The sequence below is a fragment of the Brachyhypopomus gauderio genome, chromosome 12 (genome assembly GCF_052324685.1).
Source record: "Brachyhypopomus gauderio isolate BG-103 chromosome 12, BGAUD_0.2, whole genome shotgun sequence".
In the NCBI taxonomy this organism is placed as follows: domain Eukaryota; kingdom Metazoa; phylum Chordata; class Actinopteri; order Gymnotiformes; family Hypopomidae; genus Brachyhypopomus; species Brachyhypopomus gauderio.
Window position 1 is genome coordinate 9,813,163 of NC_135222.1, and position 24,907 is coordinate 9,838,069.

The 24,907-nt window shown below is 45.7% G+C and overlaps 1 protein-coding gene across 2 annotated transcripts in view; it reads right to left on the reverse strand.

The window, feature by feature from the left end:
* Positions 1–24,907, reverse strand: part of adamtsl3 (ADAMTS-like 3) — a 111,922-nt gene that overhangs the window by 59,115 nt on the left and 27,900 nt on the right. For both annotated transcript variants that reach the window (XM_077023038.1, XM_077023037.1), the window contains exon 4: positions 230–357. In XM_077023038.1, coding sequence (XP_076879153.1) covers positions 230–357 — 128 coding nt within the window. The remainder of the gene's footprint in view (positions 1–229; positions 358–24,907) is intronic.

The following is a 24,907-nucleotide window of genomic DNA, read 5'->3' on the forward strand; positions in this document are numbered from 1 at the left end:
GACATCATGCCGACACGTCACACTCGCGACGTCCGAGGGACTGGCCTGCAGGGAGAGAGGCTGTGTGTGCCGATGACGTGAAACGTGTCGGACGGACTTTAGCAGCAAGGGCAGAATGAAAAGTGAGGCTTCCTTTTTAGGGACACGACAGCTTGCGAGGTGCAATCGAGCGTCACAGAGGGGGTGTGTATTGTAGACGGGTGTGGAGGTGTGGAGGTGTGTTACTGACCCTCCGTTGAGACACCTGCGTAGAGAGTAGGAGGCCCCTCCCCCACAGGTACGAGAGCAGTCGCTCCATCCTCCCCAGGCGTCCCATCCACTGTCCCTCTCCACGTCTGAACGTGTGGTCCTCGATGACTGCAACACACACACACACACACACACACACACACACACACACACACACACACACACACACACACACACACAGAGGTTTCACTAAGAGGGCTTTCACTTCATTAGCCCTACCCAAAGACGTTCATAAACTGAATGTAAAAAAACCCCATATGAAATCCACAAATCGTCCATATATGAAGTGTAGCTACTGAACAGAAACAATAAACATTTAAATCTAAAGAAAATATGGGGACAACTAAGGGAAGACTAGACCAAAACTTATTCTGAGCTCTAGATTTAAGGTAAAGTCCAGTCCAAATCCCTCCAGCCAAATGTATCACATGGAGACCACACACGCATCTGATACATGGCTGATCCGTACAAGTGTTTATGGGTCTGTCAACTCCAGCAACCGTCCTGGCCATCGTATCTAAAGAACAGATCTTCAGCACCCTGCACTGAGGGAGGTGAACATTCCTCCCTACAAAACTGACAACATGGAGGAGTTCTGGCGCTGTGTGAGTGTGTGTGTGGGGCCTCCACAGCAGACACACAGCCGCGGAGCGCGAGAAAGGAACATCAACTGGAGGTGCCTTCCATGCCATGGAGGAGGAGGGAGAGAGAGATGGAAAGATGAAGAGAGAGAGGGGGATAAAGAGAGTAGTGTGAAGCCATCAATAAAAAACCTTCAAACATCCTCTCATGACAGACTGGCTGGAGCTGATCGACTGACCCCATAGAAAAGCGGAGAGGTCTTTCTCCACGACTCCACTCTGCATCTCTCCTGTGGGGGAAAATGCACCCTTTTCTCCACTGACATTATTTATGCATGGGGCAATTCCCCTTCTAACACCCCCACCATCAATGTCGTCGACAGCTATGCCTTGCCTGGTTGCCCCCAAAACCACGGCCTTGAACATGAGCTGGAGATCCCCACCCCCACCACAGCCTCCTGGAATCTGTTACCCACTCCAAATCCCATGAGCTGTTATTCCAGACAACTTGCCTCCAGTTACTTGTGCAGACGATTCCCTGCAAATGCATTATGGCCTCAGCAAAATATATATGAAGGCTCCTGATGCCTTTGTTTACAAACAACAATAAGGTAAACAACAGCCAGCACTTCAAAAACCATTGCAACAGGGTTACTGGCAAAAGCAATCCTGAATTTAAAGGTTGTTTAAACTCAAATTCTAAATAAAATGACAGGGGTTATCACACTGGTGCACGAAAACCACAGAACATCCAGTTAGCGTTCCTTTTCACTGCTAATATACATTCATAATATGAAACTGTCAGTAAGCCTTAACAGTCTAGAAAGCAGACTCTTAGAAAATAGAAATCTGTGCCTAAAATGAGGTAGTTATGGGAGCAGAGTATCAAAGAGTAAAAGCAGAGTTCTGGAGATTTCTTCTCAAAACCTCAAACTTATTGTCAAAGATATCTGAAGTGCTTTCTCATGCTTATATTTCTGGGGGGGTTTGAAAGGATCTGTGTGCGTGTGTGTGTTCTCACATGCTTGCCTAAATATGTAGGCTTCTGTGCGCCTTGTTTGATACAGCGTGTCTTAATTCCAGAAGTTGGCCAGCCGTGTTAGAAATTCGAGAGCCCATTCTACAGCGAGCCCAGTTAAAGACACCGTCAGTAGCTGCCAACGAAAACAGGGCTGCAGCTGAAGGCCCAGCGTCACCCGCCATCACTCAGCCCAGGTCTGTCTGTTCCACACACTCCGGCAGAGCAGCCTGGGAGGGGCTCAGACACACCTACCCACGCCTCCCTGCGCCTCCCCCACCTCCTTGTGCCTACCCCTGCCTGTCCACACCTCTCCACACCTCCCCACGACCACCCACACCTACCTTCACCTTCCCCCGCCTCCCTACGCCTCCCCACGACCACCCTCACCTTCCTCCGCCTCCCCACACCTACCTCCACCTACCCCCGCCTTTTCACGCCCATCAACGCCAACCCTACGTCTCCCCATGCCTACCCACGACCACAGAAAGATTTAAAAGCACATCTCTTTAAACCTGAGCCAGAGGAACCCTCATCAGGCTGGGCAGAGTGGTCACCGGCTCGGCCCGTTCTGTGCATCAGTACTCGCTAGGACAGATGCAACATCCAGGCCCCTGACGAGACGACTTTTTGAATTGGAGGCCCATTTTGGAGGACCTTGTTATGGTCTTCTCACACTCACTACTGCTGCCTGGCATTCACAGCGCTGTTCTGGTTTGCGTTAGGTTCACACGCCACGCTCCCCCGATTCAATAATTGCTTGGGTGCATCGTTTCAGCCAAACTAGGGTGATGCAGGGAATTTGATGGCATTGTTTACTGACTGCAAAATAAACAAAGTTCATTAAAAGGTTTTTTTTTATATGGTTCTCTGTGCAATTGGTTGTTTTGCACTTCAGAGGTCAAAGTGCTTGATCTGTTCAGTGCAGGAAGGGCAGCTTTGTTGTACTAAAATTCCTGATTGCATCGTAGTGAAGGGCAGTGCAAGGATATGGAGAAGTGTGTGTGTGTGTGTGTGTGTGTGTGTGTGTGGGTGTGTGTGTGCGTGTGTGTGTGTGTGTGTGTGGGTGTGTGTGTGCGTGTGTGTGTGTGTGTGTGTGCTATTGCCTATAGCACAGCTAGTCTACTACATCAGCAGAACTGCTGAAACTTTAAGGCACACTGTTTCAGAGTCAGGTAGAGTGCAGTTGAAAAAGAGTTTCCAAAGGTGACTCACTATAGGCGCTGTTATTTCTTCAAGACCAGGCTTAACCATCGCCCGGGAAACCAGCCCATAGCGCCCAGCTGCCATCCAATATTACAACATGCATGCACACACATACATATGCATGCATACACCATGAGGTATTCTCACAGTTCTGAGAAACAAATATAAGGCTTAAGGTTAAAGGTCAACTAAGGGACCTATGTCAACTCCAACAGGACGCCCAAACGCAGGATGACTGTCCAAAACAGCTCGCCAGGAGCAGCCTGGGTGCTTGTCTGCTGCTGAAAGCTTTCATTTGGCCACCATATACCAGCTCTGTGTGAGGTATAAACTAGTCTGGTAGAGCAGGCTCAAGAGTCGTCTGACAGAGAGAGAGAGAGAGAGAGAGAGAGAGAGAGAGAGAGAGAGAGAGAGAGAGAGAGAGAGAGAGAGAGAGAGAGAGAGAGAGAGAGGGAGAGAGAGAGAGACTAGGACAGGCAGAGGGAGCTACAGACAGTTTGACTCACAAACCCCACAACCCTCAAGAGGACCCATTAAATAACACTTTGGAGAAAGCAGAGCAATTCCAACATAAAATAGGGGAGCTGGAGAGGTGGTGAGCGCAGGAGCAGGAGGCAGAGAGCTGGCAGCAGGGCACACAGGGAAAGTGTGTGAGAAATCCTCAAATTAGACCCACCACGAAAATCAGGATTATTATTTTTAGCAATTTTATTTGTAAATAAATTCATTTAACTTGAATAGAACTGGCTGAGAGATGTTAGGAGTGACATGGTCCTCCATCCTTGGCAGCCAGTCAGGGCTCTCCTGCCTGGCACCACAGGGGGGCGCTATGAGCGGCTTGTGTACCTCCCTTCTGTCTGTGAAGGAAGTCACCTGAGTGGGTCTTGAACCCTCAGCCAGCCCTGCCAATGGCTCCTTGATCTAAAGCGCCAACTCGCTCCCAGACGCATGGTTCCCAGGATGAATGAAACTCCTGAGTTTGCATGTCACACACACACACACACACACACACACACACACACACACACACACACACACACACACACCCAGTGGCTGGCCTGACAGCACTAGGTGTGGGTGTGGGAAGGGGGTGATGGAGGTGGGAGAGCTTCCAAGGAGACCTGACCTCCACGCTCTCCCACTCACAGACCACCAGCCACCAGCGGAAATCCTTCATCAATCACATTCCTCCCAGTTCCAGATGCATGTGTGCATGCACTTGGCGTGTGCGCATCTGTCAGCATAGATGCACAGATGTTTGTGTGTGTGTGTGTGTGTGTGTGTATGTGTGTGTGTGTGTGTGTGTGTGTGGTGGGGGTGGCGGGTTGAAGAGATCAACAGGTCCATGAGAGTCTCGTCAAAATCAGGACAAAAAGCCTCACTACTAGGAGAGAGAGTTAAACAACGCTGACATCTGGATTGGCTGGACTTCCACTCACCAAGGAGTGGACAGGGGAGGGGAGGACAGGGGAGAACAGAGGAGAGGAGAGGAGGAGAGAGGAGAGGAGGAGAGGAGAGGGGAGAGAGGAGAGGAGAAGAGGAGAGGAGAGGAGGGATCCAATAATAGCAGTAAAAGCTAACCTTTAAAACATAAAATGATATACAGTAAAATAGTTACAATCATTACACCAACTCAGAGTTAAATTCCAAAGCATAGAAATGTCTTCAGTGCTGATATCTAAAGATCGAGCTATCCTAACATAGGAAGGCAAACTACCCCAAAGAGCCAGGGCAGCTGCTGCAAACGCTGGAATACCTCTGCCCCTGAGTGGCCATCTGGGGCTCTCCAAAAGTATTACGATGGCATACCTTGGAGCTTTCAATGTAATATGAACCTGCAGAATCTCTTTTAGGTATGATGCTGCCATCCCATTCAGGGCTTTAAAAAATAACAATAAAATCTTAGAATCGATCCTACATTTCACTGGAAGTCAGTGAAGGGATGCTGGGACAGGAAGCATGTAACCACACTTCCTTCTGGTTAGACGAAGAGCTGCAGTATTCTGAACTAGACGACAAAGATACTGCTGATCCACTGATCCACATATTAGGAATTACAGTAATCTATTAGAGAAGAAATAAAAAATATTTTACAACAGTAATTAATCTGGATATCAAATTTTAAAGAGCTATCAAAATCAGCCCTACCGTACCGAGCTAATGGACCACGTGAAGCAGTGTGCTTGTCCAAAAGGTCAGGTCATCCAAACACAAATCTGTTTGATCTTCACTCAAGATTTTAAAGGGAGATTCATTTAGAAAGAGGAGAGCAGAAGATTGAAGAGGAGAAGAGGAAGAGAGCAGATGAGAGGAGAAGAGAGCAGAGTCAAGAAGAGAGGAGGACAATTTAATAAAGAATGATAAAGATTTAATGAATTCCTGAGATTTAATGCATTCATTCATGGTCATTTCCAGCAGGACTGACACTATCTGAAACGTCTTTATACAGGGCTATAGAACTGAACACACACATGCATGCACACACACACACACGCACACACAGTTACATTTTGAAAGAAATGAATACAGACATTCGCAAAAAGTCAATACAAAAGTGTTACTGAAAGAACATCAATAGTGGCACAACGACACCACAGTGAGTCTATGTGAGAAAACTGCTGCCTCAACCTATTGTGCTGGTCTCGATGCTTGTCTAAAAGGACAGCTAGGCCTGTGTCCATGTCCATCCATTTAAGCTGAATTCAAATGACGGGACTGCACCTCGGTCCAGCTGCGTCCTACACGTTTGCTCTTTCCTTCATTCCTTGTCTCCACTCCCCTCCCTCGTGTCGTCGACTAATGGGCTGACCTCTCCAGTGGGCTTTGGCGAGCACAAACGAACCCGATCAACACGGCTCCGTGGAGTTGAAAGGCACGTCCGTGTGAAGACGGGGTTGGGTTTCGTTTTTACGCCGCTCCTCCGTGTGCGAGTGGCAGCTTCGTTTCACCACCCACGCCGGGGGCCTCCAATTACAGCCAAATGTGTGGAGGCATTTGTCGAAACCTGGAGGTTCTCATCATTTAGGCAACACAAAGCACTGCATCGCTTTGGGTCTCACTACACGTCCAGTTCAAACCAAACTCACAGAAAACTGTATATTGCAGCTTAAAGAACTGACAGCTTTTAGAACTGAATGACATTCAGTGGTAATCTGGGAGATAAGTGGATGTGATGTATATTTTATATATTCCCACAGTAAGAGACCAGAATAATGTACGTTACAAGTTATTCAATATTTAATACCTAAGTCTACTGCTTAGTTTTCAAAATTGGAGCAACTGACTGAAAAACCATATCTCTTGCTCAAAGCCCTTTTCAAGACCCTGGCAAACTCAATGAGACGCAATGTGTGTGATACAGGCTGTTTCCCCCCAGTTTCCAGACACCAGACAGTCTACTCTCAGATGCAGACAGAGATGGCAGCACCTCCGGTGAAGGTGTCGAGCGAGGCTTCCGTCTGCCTCCTGACATGTCGCCAGGGGCGACGGCTAAGGGAGGCATCCCTGAGGCACAGCAGTCGTGTGCGTTTAAGCTTCGTTTTGTTAGCGTTGCATAACACAACCCCCCCCCCCCCCCCCCCCCCCCCCCCCCCAGTTCACTGGATTCAATAATAACTCTAATGAGTTTTATTAACTTATCTTAAGTTCAGAGTTGTATAATCCAGGTTCACAAAGTAAAAATCCTCACCAGGAATTTGCTCAGGCTTCCTGGATTGTGTTGATTCCACTAATTTTACCTGGATTGCACTAATTAGAAAATCTAGCAAGCTTGAGCAAAATTCTGGTGAGGTCTTTTACTTTCTGAACCTGGATTATACAACTCTGCTTAAGTTAATAAGCGAATTTCAGATCTTACACGATAGTGAATCTAAGACGGCTAGCTCATGCTTATGCTAGTAGGTGCTTCATCCGACAGTGGGGCTACGAGCGCAGAGGGCAGTTTTGGTTTGCTGTGAAGGGCAGTTAGTGTTTTGTAAGGTGAGGGCGAGACCACAGGGCAGCATTTCCACCTTTAATCAGGCAGCATCTGCACCTGGATAGCGTGTTCGCTAGTGTCAACGCCAGCGCTCTTAGCTCCAAAAATAAGCTATTAACCACTTTCGAAGACTGACGAAAATTACATTACTGAAAGCTCCAACTTATGAAAATGAAACAGTGTGATGTTATGCAAGGAGTGAAATCCAAGACCAAATTATACACTGCAATCCAGTAGCGCTGACAGATGACTGAGTTTTAGCTTAGATTAGATACTACTGATATATGATGTATAATATTTTCTCTTTCCACCATAAAATAGTATGCTAGACTTGGTGGGATAAAAGAATGTCTCATTAGCATGACCTACACACAATCAGCTGATCGACATAGTGTAACATATCCTCCCAGTGGAAGTCCTGCTCCAGTGCAGCTGAGATTTGAATGATATGTGCCACTGATGGATGCAGAAGGTTGGCCACACACACTTCTGTACATTGAACTTTTTCAGAGTAAAATTTGGCTGAAACACTTCATCATTCATCACAGCAGCACACTGTCCTTGGAAGAAATGAAACGAATCCATCTCCTGATCTCCTGGATGGGTTCAGGTGCAGATGAGTTGAACTTAGTGGAGTTGTGGACATTGGTCACACATGAATTGCTGCCTTTCGCGGCGGCCTTCAACCACTCAGCAAAACATAATCACTTTGTAATGCTCATTTATGAAATAAAATACATATGATCTGGTAAAGGGTATTCAGGCGAGACTCATTCCCCCTTTTTCATTGTGACAGACGAGGTGCTAATTGTGCAATAAACACCACTGAAGCTTTGCGGCCAGAGCGTCAGTCCCCAGTGTGAGAACGAAGGTACATAATGACCCAAGAACAAAATTATGCTTGAAATGAAACAGAATCTCCAAAGAAGCCATTTTAATTTAGTCTTGGCTGAAAGTGAGAGGACCAAATAAATAAAAAAAACCTTTTCTTTTGCACGCTGGGGAGCCTGGGTAATGTTTAACTTCAGTTCACCAAGCAGTTCCGAATGGGAGGTGTGTTTGGAGCAAGTGCTCAACTCCCATACAGCACAAGGTTAAATAAATCCCCTGGAAGTTCCAAGCTAATAACTCCTTATCACAGACAAGATCGGTGTTGGGAAAAAGCAAAAGGGAGGAAAAGAAACTCCCTCCTTTTGCCAGCGTCCTCCTCTAGTATCAATTACAGGACTGTACGTGTACATAGGAAAACAGGCTCCATTAGTTAATGAACTTTTCTCTGGTCCAAGTGCTTGAACAGAAGCTGCTGGAAGCCTGTGTCACCCATTTGTGCCAGTGAGAGATGGCAGGAATGCAGAGAGCTGCAGAGTGCCAGGATCTGGCGGCTCGGAGACCTTTATCGTGGCTCGGCACGCTGCCCTGCCCGAGCTCTCATCCAGGTTTTAATTACACACCACCGATGTCTTTAGCAGCCTTGTCTTCAGTGCTCAGCCGCCCACTGTGTGGATTTGGAGAATAAGACATCAATTCAAACTCTGATATTTAGAGCCGAATATTATTCCACATGAGTGATGTGATGAGGAATGACCTTCAGTGACATGGTTTAATTTTGATGTAATTGGCAGTGATCCACGGATTAGAGAGAGAGAGAGAGAGAGAGAGAGGGGGGGGGATACAAAAAGAGAAAATGAGAAATAATTGAGGTGTTAATTTCTCGAATTACGATTTATGTCTTTAATTGAGATTCCCTTAATTATTTTCATTTATTTAAGTTCTGTAGTAGCAGATTTGGACCTCTCCTGAAAACTGTAATAGCATAACAGAATTAATTTCATACTGTACATTTTGTTCTAAGGAGAAATTAACGAGCATATAATGAATGCTTGCTATTGTGTAAATTTCTGTTAATTGCTTCCTGATTACAATAAACAAGTCAATTGTACACCCCATGTACGAGTTTAAGTCAGAGTAAGCGGCCACTTGTCTTCATGTCTGTGAAACCAAACATTTGCAGCATTTGTAAACTCATCCCTAACCAGCTGCCTCTTGGGTCCCAACCCTTTACGAAAAACACCTTGCAAGTTTCAATATTTATATTGGCAAGGAGGTGCTAACTTCATAAGCCACATTCAAGTCCACTGGACCCGATGGTCATCATTTCCTGTGCGCTATCCAAAACCACACACTATACTAAAAGATGGAAGTCATCACCGCTGCACTCCACTGAAGTGGATTAACTTTCAAAAGCCAGCGTGATCTGAAAGACAGCACCCCCTCCATTTCTCCTTGTTTTGAGAAATCAGATATAGGAAAAACAATATTTTGCATGCTAAATGAGACTCTTTGATCATTTGCAGCATGACATATTTTAAGTGAATCGAAATGATTGCTCCGTAACTGTTTATACTTTGATTATATTCTAATCTCTGGGCTTGCAGCACATAGATATTAACACAAGACAAAGACAAACACAAAGCAGCTTTAGTCATGATTATGGGGTGTACACTCAGTTACAGTTCCCTGTGTAACATGTCATATCATTTGAGCCAAAGGGCTCTGCACTGCAGGATTACCTGGCTAGAGAATCTCTGGCTGGTAGGGTCATATCATTCATTATCATCTCTGTAACGAATCTGATTGGCTCTACTCAAGTTGGTTTCTGAACAAAGCTGAAGCCGGCAGTATGAGTTTCCAGAATACCAACCACCTGTTTGCTATTTCCACAGTCATCAAACACACCATTTTAAACAGATCACCCCCACAACATTGTTACAAAGTATTGCCAGTTACTATGCATGCTGACCGTAGTCTCTTGTGTACGCCTACTGTTAAGGACCTGTGCTCTCCCTTTAGATTACGCCTCCCATGTAATCCTTCGGTTCCTCTCTGACTCTGTCTACTCCTGACGACCTTGGAATGGAATGACCATGAATTTGAACCTGCTGAGCTCCCTTTGCCATTCTACTCATCTGAATTCTCCCTGTCTAATAAACTCATCACATCTCAGAATAAACACTTGCTGTAATTGGATCCTCCCTCTCCTTGTGTGTTTATTTCTTATAATCTCACACTTCAGCTTGGTAAGGGTTACTTCACTGCTACACTGGGAAATCAAATGAAAAGTCATGAAAATCTCTACAATATGAGCACCATTTTGGTCATTGATCCTTTATACTTCCAAATTTTAGCTAATGGAGTAACAGTGAATGGCAGTGATAGGTAAACGAATAGACAACAGCATGTCTTTGTCCTCTAAAATGCAGAGATCCTTTACAGTGTGGAGGGAACAGGCCTTTCACTTCCTACACAATCCTAACTCTTCTATCAAAGCAAGTTTCTTCCAGAAGAAAGATGGACCCCTGTAAGGCAGTGACCCTAATCCCACCACATCAACATAAACACACTAGCCATCATTAATCCTCCTGGTCCAAACATTTCTTCAGGGTTTGGCCCATGTACAGGCCTGCTGCAAAAGAGTTTAGCAATGCTAATTCCCTTGCTGCTAATTAATCCCGGCGCGAATTTGGACTCGAGTGCAAAAACATAAAACACTGGAGATGAACTTGACTCTGCTGTGAATCATTTGGTGTGAAAATGAGCCGGGTTCCCATCTATCTAATACCTGAGGCTAAGAAGGCGCTCTGTCAAGCATAGGCAGCAATACCTCTGGGCTTCAGAAAGAAATTCAGGCACCTAACTTGCCAGGGTCTGCTAATAACTGGGTCTACTGAGGCTACATTTAAGGACAGATAACAAATGTGTTATCCAAAATATGCTGGCTGGCTGCTGAACAACATGGTTTGCATTTCCGGAGTTTTAACGACTGTATATAAAGTAAGAATGTTTTATAGATGCGAATTCCAAACTTATTTTTACTTATTTATTGCAGTAACTTTTGCATGACAAAACTTTTCCAGGCCTTTTCCAGCAGCTCCATAGCACAGTGACGGTTATGCGAAGTTCCTGTTGCCTACTCTCTCCATCATCGTGCAGAAAAGGACACAGTCATCCACAGGCTGTCGTTTCAAAGCTTCTCCTTCCTGGTGAACTCTGTGCAGTTATGTCGGGGTGATTTCCTCCTGAAAATCAGCTCACAAGAAAGGCAAATCAGGCCGGGCCGAGTGCGAGTCGCAGCATTTGGCTCTGTTCCAAACCGCACTGAGGAGAGAGGTTTAATTAAAACAGCACACTTCCAACAGCCACTCCACTCCATTGTCCCAGTACGCTGGTGTTAGCTAACGCCTGGGGAATTACTCTAACAGAACCACTTAGTACCAGTGACTCCTAAAAGAGATGTGATTTCCAATCAAACATACTTGCTGACTGTATGGATTTAAGCCTCTGCTAAAGTTTATTCTTTTCTTGAAGGAGACCAAAGGACTGCAGTTAGTGTGATTGTTAGCCATTGTGCAGTTTGCTGTGACTAAAATGTCATACATCTGAAATCAGACAGTGGAACAAATCACTCTGATTAACTGCAAAGTAGCAGATATACTGCAGTGGTGTAATTTGCTCTATTTGGAAGAACATTAGAAGTGCACAAATTGCTTCAGAAAAAAAGGCCTTCACAGACACAAACTCGGCCATTGACAGTTATGGTCAGTCAGGGGGAAAGTCACAGCAAAGCCATGTATCATTGTGGCTTTATTTTATTTCAGAAGGACCAGAACCCCCTGCTGTCAGGTTGGCATCTATTCCTCCATTTTCCATTGATGGCCCGGTAGGTGTAACGTTTCCAGTCATCACATCACTCAATAGTGAGAACTGGAGAAGAGAGTGTGGCTGGGGGAGCAGGGTTTTTGGTTTACCCATAGGCGTTAGCCTGTAACCCAGTGCTTTTACAGCCCCTGCGTCTGGGCGGCAGACCCTCGCCAAAAACAGCTACAAGCGGCAGCAGAACAGTGACCTCAGCTGTGGTCTTGGCCTTCTTGCTATTCATTGAATGCAAACAGAAATTTTGGCTTCATTTCCAAAGTGATTTGAAGTCACTTTGTGATGCTTGAACAAGCTGCTCAGTGTTTTGCAATTTCCAAGTTCAGTCTAGACCTAAAAAAATATCAAACGACTTAAAAAATAACACTATTACCACTAAACATAAATAATACTAAATAATATCACTAATAACAGTCAGATCTGACTGATGAAAAGATGTAATGACAAATGACCAAATTCTAGGGTGCATATGTGCACCCTGTCAATGTATGCATGAATATTCTGAGAAATATGTGTTTACTGCAGATTGATCAAAAGCAGGTGTCCGAGAGGCCCAAAGAGCAGAGGACTGCGCACCAGGGATCTGGGTAATGCGAATAAGAGGACTGGAATCGTTAATTGATTAATTGATAAAACAGGTCAATCCATTTGCAAACCTCAGGTCACACAGGCAGCTCTCACTACTACTTATGACGAAAGGTTACACCCTACTGTCAGATCTCAGCTGCTCTTGAAGACCAACTTTACCCTTGCACCTCATTACCTCTTACGCTAACTTGGGTCGACTCAGCATAACATAACTACAAACTTGAAGTCCCAAAGTGGATAAGTTCTTAAGTGCTTATACATGTTAGCATCAGTCACTGGCAAGGTGCACTAAAAGTTTTATGAGGATAAAAGATGTAAATGATCAATGGATGACAGACCAGTGGATGTGCCTCAAGTGTCACTATTAAGTCCTTTACATTTGTCTTGGTTTAAAAAACATCTGACTAACAAGCTGTATCTGAGGATGGATAAGAGACACCAACATCACAAAACTATCTGAAGACTCTCTAAAACATACCTTACGAAAGCTGGTCTAAATAATCACTGCTCTTCCCTTTTTTTAGTACACTAATTTCCTGGCAATACGCATTTCAAATACCATTGGAATGTACTGAAAATATTACACACCAAAAGATGATAATGCTGAAAAACAAAATGATCTGAGCTCACAAACCTCATCCAATTATATCATGGATTGTGGAAAATGTTACAAGATTTGTTGGTTTGAAGTGAAAAAATACCAGTTCCTAGCAAATTCAAATACACATGTTGAGCTTTGGGGAACAGACACCAGGCCAAAGAGGAAGAGGTATAGAGATTACATGGAATGTGATGAAAGCAGGCTCATCATTGCCAGTGGATGAACAGAAAACGATCAGGTCTAAATACAGTCTGAATGGACACGAACATCTTTTCCACATTAGGCAACGTCCCATTAGATGGAACTGATATCATAAACATTGTATGTTACCACTGTGTCAGAACACTGAGGGAAGATAGATGACGCATATAAGTTCAAGACTGATATTTGATTAAATAATTTTCTCTTCATTCAGTTCACTATTCTCATAATGTTTTTTTCAGTTCTGTTATATACAGGCATTTGCATTATGGATCTGAATCAACTAAATCTAATGGAAAACATACAACAATCAACTACAAGCCTTGTGCTAATAATTTAAAAGCTAAATACACAAACAGCTACTTTCCTTGAACCACAGAACAATAAAACACTTCTTAAATGGAACTGAGGAATAACAAACACTCCTACACAGCTAAACTGCTTCTGATCCACTATGCTTGTTTTCACAGGACATTCAGGCATGCAAACACAGACACGCGGACACATACCCACACACACACACACACACACACACATATATATATGCACACATGCATACCCACACATGCACGCGTGCACACACACACACACACACACACACACACACACACACACACACACACACACACACACACACACACACACACACACACACACACACATGCACACAACTAGTGATTTCAGATAAAATTAATTTCTGTCGTAAAAGTAAAGTTTGACAAGTATCTTCCAAGAGGCCTAACTGTAGTCCATATCTGTGAAATAAGGGCTGTGTCCTATAACATATTGTTCAGTAAAAAAATCTGCCTCCTCCAGCTGGGATTCAGGTTTGTGTCCCAGGAGTCCCATCTGTGATGCATCTGCCACGAGTCCTTTGGCAATGTAACCCATAGCCCAAGTAAATAAAGTCCAAAAGCCTCTGGTTTGGCTGGAAGCCTCATGAAAATTATACTGTATCAGAATTATCTAGCTAGCAAGCAAACATCACATTCTGAATGAAAGTAGATGCGTTTGCTTCAAGTGCATTAAAATGACAACCAACTCTGTGAGCTTCCTCAGTGGAACTGCAGTCGAACAGATTCACCATCCACTTCTGGTAACAGAGGTGATGATGTGCATGCTTTCAACAGAGATGTGCATTAGGAGAGAGCACAGCTAACAACACAGGGAGAGCACATTTAATGACTCAGGGGGAGCATAGCCCACGACACAGGGAGAGCATAGCTAACGACACTGGGAAAGCACAGCTAATGACACAGGTTTTTACCGTGGCATCCAAAATGGGCGCAGTGGATGTGTTGCTCCAATTTGAGCTCTACAGCTGAAATCACAGTCAGTTTTTCACTATCCCACTATGATTTATATAAACCCAAATCTCATTGCTTGAGAAATTCTTCCAAAAAGCTCATATTAGCTTGTGGAAAGACAGACTATATAAAACTTCAAGCTCATGGCCCAGTGTAAGCCCTGTCTACACACCATAGGAACAGTATCTGAGAAAACAGATGCTATACACCCAGTCAGTCAAAGGATTTAAACTGTACACCATCATAAATGTGAGCTGTAACATCTAATATACCTGGGCATGTTAGTACTAAAAAGCATAAAATCTCTTTGATACACACATCTCAAATTCATCAGCTTGAACTTGAACAGCCCACCAAGAAAAAGAACGTCAAGCTCAAATGCAAGGAGGAAGTCTGAAGTACACAGAGTCACTGTTCCTTAGCCAAGTCTCTCTCTCTCTCTCTCTCTCTCTCTCTCTCTCTCTCTCTCTCTGTGTGTGTATGTGTGTGTGTGAGTGAGTTCCCTGTCTCTTCCATCATTCATTTGTCCAAATCCTCAGCTTTAACAGTTCACTAATACAGATGTGCAAAGGTTCCCTCATAAATCTCCCCAAACCAGGAAATAAAACATTACTGGAAATTTTAGCAGAACATGGCACAGCAGTACTGGTTTGTCTGGCTGCTGCTGAACCTTCTAGTGACCTTCTAGTGTTGTTGAGAAGGGCCTCCTTCGATATACCACTGCCTGCTCCTTCTCTTTCATGCGACTTAAGCTTTCAGCTTATTTCAACTTTTTTTTTTTACAGTTAATGCACAATTCATGACAACATGGCTGTAACAAAGAATAAAGCTTCACAGACTTAATGAACAGTGCTGAAACCTTCGGTCTGGTTATATTTTGAAGTCCTGTCTTGGATCAGAAATAACATTAGCATGGATTCTCCATTGAAGATCCTTTTTTGTAGTTCTAAAACCAAGCTTAATCGGGATCTGGAAAACGTGCCGGTAATGTTTAAACCATGGTGCGAGTGGAGGCGGCCTGTGACCCCGCCCTTCCCTGGCCTCTGCCTGCAGTGCTTTTACATGGCCAATGATCAAGTTCATCAAGTGCGTGCGGGGCTGGCCGGCTGTCATTAAGCTCATAACATCATGGTTAGGAGCAAAGCCCAGTGAAAGCGAGCCTGCTCGGCAGAGACCTCGCAAACCGTCTGCTCTGGTGGCCCGAGTGGCCCCACACACCACGCACACGCGATCTTGGCCTGTAAAGCCGGTGCGTGTGGCTTTCGCCCGCGTTACATCAGCCGGCTCGCTGCGTAACACCGGCGGGGCTGTAGTGACTCTGCGCAACGGGAATTCAGGGTCCGACAACAGGAACAAACAGTGGCCGACGTCCATGGCAACATGCACTTCCTTCTGGGGAAAAAAAAGTACACAAAGAGACATCACACGGGTTCATTCTGCTTCTCTGTCAGATATTATACACGAGGCAGAAATGAATGTGGTCAAAGCTGAAGAGAAATATGGCTTCCTTTGGCTGTTACAGAGAGCGAGAAGAACAGGCCAACTGCATCATCAGGTACAGAGGGCAGGAAACTAGAATTGTCCTTTGAACAGCTGTGTTGAGTTTCAACTCCTACAGCAGGATTAGCAGATCTAGCTAGCATGAAGGTCGGGGCATCGGCCGCTGCTGGAACTCCATCTGCCTGGGCCTGCAGCTGCCTCCCTGAGCACGCTCGACGGGCTTCCACAGAGCAGGCTACTTCGCCAGGCACGCTGGTCCCGAATGCAAACCACGCTGGTCCCGAATGCAAACCTCACTGGCTTACCAGTCAAGGGGGCCGGCATACCAGTCATGGTGACCCCCGAGTGATTCCCTGCAGCGCCCTCTGCTGGTGGGTTAATGTTTGGTGCTTTCAAAGCACCAGCTCTTCCACTCTCCCTGCAGCTCTGCGTGGATTTCTTCAGCCAATACAGGAAGAAGGCGGATATATCTTGGGCACACCCATCAGCCCCAAGCTTGCAGGAACGAATGAACACAGTCCAAAACAGCCCCAACAGAGATAGGGCTGCGGCTACTGTGCTTGAGATAAGCAAGCCGGTCACGAAAAGTTCAGTGCGGCGCTTCCCATGAACCAAAGGTTACCGGATGCTCGGAAGGGGCGAACTAAGACCAAAATGAGCGAGACGGAACAGCGTGGCACGTTGTTCATGCAGCTGTCCTGTAAACTGTGAAATACTGCGCTCTTTGAAGTCCAGCTGGACACTGTGAGTTTGTAAAGTCACCCCTGATAAATTCGTACAGCAGAAAGGCATGCGTGGAAAAAAGAGGAGAAAGTGGAAGGGGAAAGGGGGGATGACTCAACAAAAACAAGCGCATGGAAGACAAGGCCGTTTTGTTCTAATTAAACGTCTCTCATACTGGGCTGAGGAGCGCAGAGGACTCGGGCTCCAATGGAAAGGGAGAGGTCCAAAAGGGAGGGACCCCATCACAGGGTCAGCATGGCCGGGCGTGAGGCAGCGCGAGATGCAGAAGCGGCAGGACAAACAAATAGGTGTTCCAGCCGCTACCGGGCCCAGCTGCAACGCTGTTCTCTGGCTGCAACGCTGTTCCCCGGACTTACGGGTCTGTCAACCGCCGCGAACCGAATGAGGTTTAAACATGGTCGTGCTAAACATGCTTAGAGAGTCACGAGAAGTGCTTTTCAACCACTCTCTGCACTGTGGCCACATTCAGAATTCTCCCCTGCTCGCTCAAACACACACACACCCACTCACACACATACACACACACACACACACTCAAGTTTAACATGGTGACAAAAAAATAAAACCCCAAAATCGAGCACTAGAGAATGTAAAACATAAAACAGTAAAGAAAATGTAGAAACCTCTGCCCACATATTTAGTTTTTGTCATATTAATAATAAAACCAATCATTAGTAGAGGACTGGTAGGCAGAGGGAAAGCCCACAAAATCCCTCCCCTCCCTGCGCTGTTGGAGCTCTAGAAATGACCCACTTCCAGCACATATACAAACTCGACAGATAAAAATAACTTCAGCTGCTCTTTGAGAGATGGAGGAGCTTCCCCTCCTCATGCAGGCTTTAGGCTTAGAGACGAGGCGGGTCAGTGGATCCGTCCTGCTGCCACACACACACGGAGCGGGGTGAGTGGTGGCACCGGTCTGAATGCTGTCCTTCACATCCCTTTATATCAATGTGCTGGGCTTTTGCCCCGGTACCGGTTTGCCTGGAAACCAGCCAGAGATAAGACCATTTAAGATTAATTCTCTGAGAAATGCTGACGAGTAAACACCCACATGCATGCCTTGCTCTGCCCCTACTGACCAATGTGTTTGCAGTGGACTGAAAGGCTCTTATTGTATTCTGTAGCTTGAGGAAAAAACAAAACTAAACTAAACTAAAAAAAACCATAAAAAACAAGGGAGACATGCGAAAACCGTGCTGCAACTCTGAGGTTAAGTAAAGAATAAGTGAACAGTGGGATATAAACCACCCGCACCACTGGGGCTCTGCACACTCACTGAACAATCCATTCTGAGCCGCCTCACGCAAGAAAAATAGACTGTGTTCTTGGATGCTTTCGACCATGAGAGAGTCATCATTAGAGGGGGTGTTGATGCTGTAAAGTGATTTGGGTGAAAGGTGCTCAGCGATTTACCAATTTTATATCATCTCCAAGTACTAAAAACTGCTGGAAAATGTATTAAATCAACATGGACAGATAGGGGTTTGGGTGCTTCTGAAAACTACTTTTCTCTGAGACACAAGGGAAATTTAACATGTGTATAAAGTGTAATTACTGAAACCCCACGATGCACAACACTGCCAAAACGAAAAACTTAACAAATACTTCCCAGTGCATGTTCTGTACATATCTGTCAGAGTAATCATACTGTTGTCCCCAAGCTAGAAATTAATTAAAACAATTTCAGTGGAATTTGTGTTCAGGTCTTCTGGGAACAGTCATGTCTCATTCATTTCAGGCCAGTTTTTAAAGTATCTAAAGTGGTGAGAGATCCTTACCAGTAGCTTCTATATTCTGTTGCTTTTCTATGCTGCATGGAATAAATCGAAAAACATAACGTCTCCTGATATGCACTTTGAAAAAGTTAGACTAAAGATTTTTACTCACTTATATATTCAAAAACGAAATTTCAAGAAAAGAACACAGAACTGAGTTTAGTCTAAATTTGCAGTTAATAACATTCCTGCTATTTAACTTTGAAAAAATAAAACAGTAACCACAGGGTCAAATCAGGCTGAAGTCATTGCATTCGCCTGTTATACTGACACAGAAAATGTTTTTGTAATCTATCTGCAAAATATTCTGAATTTTGTTCTACAATGTTAAATTATTCTATTTTTATTGGGCTCTGAATCAGAGAGGACATGCCAAAACCAGGGCACACACGTACTTTTTTTCTGACGACATCAAAACTAATTATAACAAAGAGGCTTTCTTCAACCACGGGCCCCTGGGTTGCAGGAGAAAATTGAGAAAAATGCAAACATGTATTGTTGTTTCGTTATGTTGACTTTGCCTAAAATATGAGAACATGCAACTGTTAAAGTTTCCGTGGTGATTTAATCTCCCCCGTCGTGTCCGGGGAGTTGAAAGAGAGCGTCTGGATGGTGATTTGTTTTTCTTCACCTCTGAACTAGACAAATGTTCAGTCCACACTGAAAGGCCCTACAAAAACACCTCAATCCCACTGATGCATGGCTAAACAGCTGCTTCGTAAATCAACGCACCGGCTAGCGAACGCACGGGTGGAGGCAGGACCAAAAATGCCTCCCAAATAACCGTGCCCTATAACAACAACGAACACAGCCGACTACGCTGGTGCGCGAAAGCAAACAAACAGTCCTCCTGCGATTAAGGGACGTCTGTTAAAAAATTCATGGTCGGCGATGACAATGGTCCCATATCCATCTATGCGGCTTGTTTAGCTCTGTTGAATCAAACACGGTGTCGCCACGGAGACCACATCTCCAGGAACCGTGCTGGATTTATCTAGCGTTTTGTCCTCCTCCTCTCTTTCTTTATTCCTGCAGGCCAGAACCGATGGGAAACTAATCAAGGTGTAGCTCCCACAAGGATAACGAGCCCAGGTCTCTGTCAGGAATGAAGTGCTCTGGACGTACTCCACGCCTTTCATGTGTGGAGCCAGGAGGGCCAGACCACAGAGACCATATTGAACCCTCTCCCTCTGATCCAAGAGGAGAGCGAAAGAGAGAAGGAGGGAGGGAGGGAGAGAAGGATGGACATGAGGAATGGATGCACAGTGAACTTAAGAGCCTCCGAGTTCCTCGTCGCCAGGCTAACCGCTTACAAGTGTCAAACTGCAGTTATAAAGAAGCATTTACGTGAGTTGAGACCTGGGTGCTTCCTACAACTTGTGGGCAGGACATCATTCCTGCTTGAAAACTTATTTGGCCACTGGAGGCAAAGTCCTTGAATCAAGATCACCACTAAGAGGCCCGGGGGACAACCCACACTCCTCATGTTGGTCAACAGGAGAGAGGGAAAGGCGTAACCGCAAAAGATCTCCGCTAATCCAACACCGGCAGGAATCTGCTGCTGCTCTGCACACCGTCACGCAACACATCAGTGAGAAGCTCACGGGGGACGGAGGAGCCGCCCGCCGTTCACGCGTCTTCACCGGCCGACGCCCGGCAGCCAGATGTGGACGCCTTTTATTTTGGTGCTTCTCCCTCTCCCAACATTCCCACAACGCAGCGCTCATGAGCAGATTCACCCCAACGTACGCTCCAGCTGAGAGGTAGGCGGAGACATGTGGGCGCAAATGTGCGGGCCGAACCGTAAGCCACAGCTGCAGGGTGAGGGCAATTAACGCATCATCACCGCCTGCATGGACCAGGCAAAGCAATTCAAAGTCACCTCTGCTTTAGACTTGTTATGTACTAATCTATGTTTTCATAAGTGAGTGGACTGAGAATATAGACCCCCTCAAATAACCTATAATGGAACCATGGTTACCATGGATATCCCGAGGTCTGGTTAACATGAACAGAGGCGACTACGGCGACTTCAGCGATGGTAAGCCCTACAGTTGGCGACATTTTGCTTGTGCCTTTAGTATGCAACCATATTCCAGCAACTCACGTCACTAATTTTCTTTAGGGTAATCAAACACACGGTGCTGAAAACACTGCCCCCTGGAGTTCACAAACAGTTGTGCAGGGGAATATGAGCCCTGAGTCAGATCTCCTGAACTTTTCAAGCAACCTTCCGGTCACCTGTCCCAAGATTAAAAGAACTGCAGCTCAGAACTCATCCTGCCTTTAACGTCAAACGGTCATCGAGGTCGTACCCTGCAAATCCACATCCTGAGGGGCTGAGAGGGAGCGCTTGGCCTTTTTAGCAGCTTTATATCGAGAATAAAAGAAGTTAAATAGGGCAAGCAAAGCCCTGGAGGTCACCCTGCTGGCCACCTGTAGAAGAGCCGCAGCTGTTCGGGGGGGTTTCATCTAAAACTGTCCCATAATTGAGTTCGGACCAAAACAGGCCTCCGTGACATTCAGCTATTCTTACCCACCATGGACCCCAGGGACTCTCTGACCTATTCAACCAGTGGACTGCTGTGGGCCTGTTCCAGCCAGATGCCAGGTCCTCGCTGGGCCTGCAGCAAGAAGGGGGGGGGGGGGGGGGGGGGGGGATTCTACTGTCAAAAGCTGCGTAGTGTCAGGAGAGAAGACAGCACGGCACTTTGCACCAGCAGAGGAGCTGCCCCCACAATGACCGGATGTAGATTAGGAGTCATATCAAAGAGAGTCACGGGAAAAGAGGCAGTCAGACATCGCGGGACGTGATAAGAGTGGCAGCCATGAAAACCAGCCTGCCGCGATTACAGGGGCGTACAGCCGTCCTGACAGGACACCAGGTCACGTCTCCGGTCTGTATCAAAGACACAAACAGTGCTAGTTTCTGGTAAACGTCGGCCTGGTGCTGCGTTGAGACCACTTTCGTGCCAACGGCGACAAGTTTTATCGCAGCGCTACAGGATTTCACAGCCAAAGGAGATGTGAGAGCCGCCGTGGCGTTCAAACCATGAGAAGGGAGGAACAACACTGTGGCTGCACACGATTGGATTCTCATATTCGGAGGTAGGGCACCATGTTTGATTGGAGGATGAGACAGTCCGCTGGGGTGGATGTGCACGTCTGAAGTGTCATGCACAAGGGGATTGGGGGGGGGGTGGAGTATTGGCGCTGTTGTGATGTAAACAGATCCACCCAGCAGGCCTCATGGGAGTGTTTCCCAGGTAACAGCACTCCTGCACAGTTAAAAGATTTACAAGACCTCACACCCTGTCCAAAAACATAAACACACTTTGTGTGTGTGTGTGTGTGTGTGTGTGTGTGTGTGTGTGTGTGTGTGTGTGTGTGTGTGTGTGTGTGTGTGTGTGTGTGTGTGTGTGCGTGTGAGAGTGAGTTAGCCAGAGAGCCCACAGAGCCACATGAAGCATTTGGGCCAGGAGCCCAAATTTGAATACACAGAATAATCACAACACACAAAGTTCTCCAGCAGCACTTGAGAACTGCAGCTGATCTGCATGTGTAATCGTCCTGCTGCAAAATCATAGCAGGATAATCTCTCTCTACAGGAACTCCAAAATAATCACATTCAAAGCCAAATTCGTCATTTGACAAATACAGAAGATGAAAAGATTTACACAAAATCTCAGGCAGAGGATACTGCAGTATTACAAAAACATTTATAATTTCTGCATGACCTGAATTAATATCCTCTTCCTAAAGTCGAAAATCTTCGGGAATAAGGATACTAAGACATTTATGAGCAGAAATGTGTTTACTTTTCACAAATATCAAGTTCCCTGAAGCAAAAACGTGAGTGGATCTCACACTGGGCACACACTGGGCACACACTGGGCACACACTGGGCACACACTGGCCTGTGTTCTTATAATTAGGATGACGTTTCTCCCTTGTTATTTCTCTAATTGCTCTTCCTATTACCCAACGGAGGAAGCCATAGGCGTCTGCCGTCTGAGTAAATATGAAAAAGTTCTCCCGCAGTCTGGGCCTATAATAGCGTCATGCTGCTCTTGTGATGGAAGGAACAACAAGAGAGAACATCAGGGAAATAGTGGCTTCAGAGGAAGTCTCTCTCGGAGGAAGTCTCCCTCGGAGGAAGTCTCTCAGAGGAAGTCTCTTTCGGAGGAAGTCTCCCTCGGAGGAAGTCTTTCAGAGGAAGTCTCTTTCGGAGGAAGTCTCTCAGAGGAATTCTCCCTCAGAGGAAGTCTCTCTCTGAGAAAGTCTCTCTCGGAGAAAGTCTCTCTCGGAGAAAGTCTCTCTCGGAGGAAGTCTCCCTCAGAGGAAGTCTCTCTCAAAGGAAGTCTCTCTCAAAGGAAGTCTACCTCGGAGGAAGTCTCTCTCAGAGGAAGTCTCCCTCAGAGAAGGACTGCCTCAGAAGAAGTCTGCCCCTACTTGGGACACAGCAGCAAACAAAGCTGGAATGTAAGTTGAGCTCACGTATTTGCACGCACACACACACACACACACACACACACACACACACACACACACACACACACACACACACACACACACAGACCTGAACTATTTACTGCTTTTGATCAATGCACTGCACAGTTTGGCTCTAGAGAAACCAGGATGGGTTCAGTCAGTAAAAACTACTGAACTCAAATCATCAGGATAAAGAAGAGGTAAAAAGTCTCCGGTAATAAATTAAACTCTAAACAAAGGAGGGGCGGGTTAGAGAGTGGCCTGTTTTCCATCCTTTCCCTTAAAAAACAGGATTGCTCCCGGTCCCCATCCAGGAGAGTGCATGGACTTAATTTTAATAGTATGAGTGACTACAAGATGTGTGTGTAAGTACAAGTCCAGTGTGGATGCTCTCAAAAAGCAGGTGTACACACACATATCTCCCAGAACATCCAGTTTCAAACAAAAGCCCGTGCCATGCTGTTCCCAGGATGTGGCTAATGTGGCGTGAAATCTATGCACAGCACCCAGCCCCTCACCCGCTTCCAATCCACTGCTAATCCATTTGAGCTCCCAGCTAATAAAAGTTAGCGACTGTTGCTGTTGTGACTGGGAACAAGCCTTAGCCAGCATGGGATAGAACAACATCACTATGGTTACCAAATGCTCCTCCGACCTGCTATAAAAAATCATTTTATTTTTTATTTAGAAAGGTTTTGCGGGCTGAGCAATTTGTGGACAGAGCACTGGGGAGGAGAGAGGAGGCAAACAGAGACGTCTGTAAGAGAATTGAAATGTGCATTCAGAGCACAGACAGTGCACTCCAGCCATCACTTCCTGTGAGGATATGAAATGTGCAATGTTTGTTCATCCCTATTTGTCAATGTCCTGTTCAACCAACCTGTTTGTTGTTTTCTGCTCCTGATTGGCTGGTGCAGCGAGCTGATCCAGTTCGTTACTCACAAATTTATTGATTTCCAAACTCACTGTGTGACTCGGTATATCAAGCATCACTCTCAAGACAACAAGCAGCTCGAACGTGCTGAATTGCAGCTAGCTTGGCTGTCTTGGTGGTGGTGGTGGGGGGGGGGGGGGGGGGGGGGGGGATCTCTGCATATTCCCCTGGAGAGTTCTGCTGTGCATTTCAAGAAGTTGAAGTTTTCAACTCATTTCTGCTGTTTGCTGACTGCCATGCTAGAATCCTTCATTCTGTCCTTCCCCTATCCCCCCCCCCCCTCTCTCACACACACACACACACACACACACACCAAATCCACCAGAGTCTTCACCTCCCAGTATTGGACCTGAGCCGCAAGTCAAGACAGGAGCCATAACTTAAACCTCCCTGCCTGTGCTCGACTGGAGTGTTATCGGCCTGATATCCCAGTAGTTCACATGAATGAATTACTGTGCATTCCTTGAGGGACACCCAGTAACAAGGTTTCAAGGAACATTTTTTAGCATTGGTGTTGCATCAAAAGGGCGACGCATCAGACAGTTCACCCTGCACACAGGGAAGGCTGAGCTTTCACAGGCTTCACACAGAAACGCACTTTCATCTCTTCCAAATTTTCTCTGGATTCTAAATGGACTCCAACCTCCTGATTCAACTGAAAATATATCTAATTAAATAAGTACATGTATACTTTAAGGATAATGAAGCTGATTAATTAATTCGATATGCATTTGACAAATTAGGGAGGGCATGGCATTAGCTGATATCACCATTAAAGGAGAGTTAGTGGCCAGTGTCTCTCAGCATAGCTAAAGCTTTTTTAAACCTTTGCCAGAGCTGCCTCTAGACCACTATGTATAAAATGTGCTAAAAGCTTATTAGCTGATACACTGTGACTGTAATAACACTTCTGTGCCATTTATGCCATTTGGGGAGCTCTCCAACCACCCACGTGTTCAGCTGGGCTGCAAAATATTTCATGTTTTCCTTGTTTCCATCCATTAATATTTCTCCATTAATATT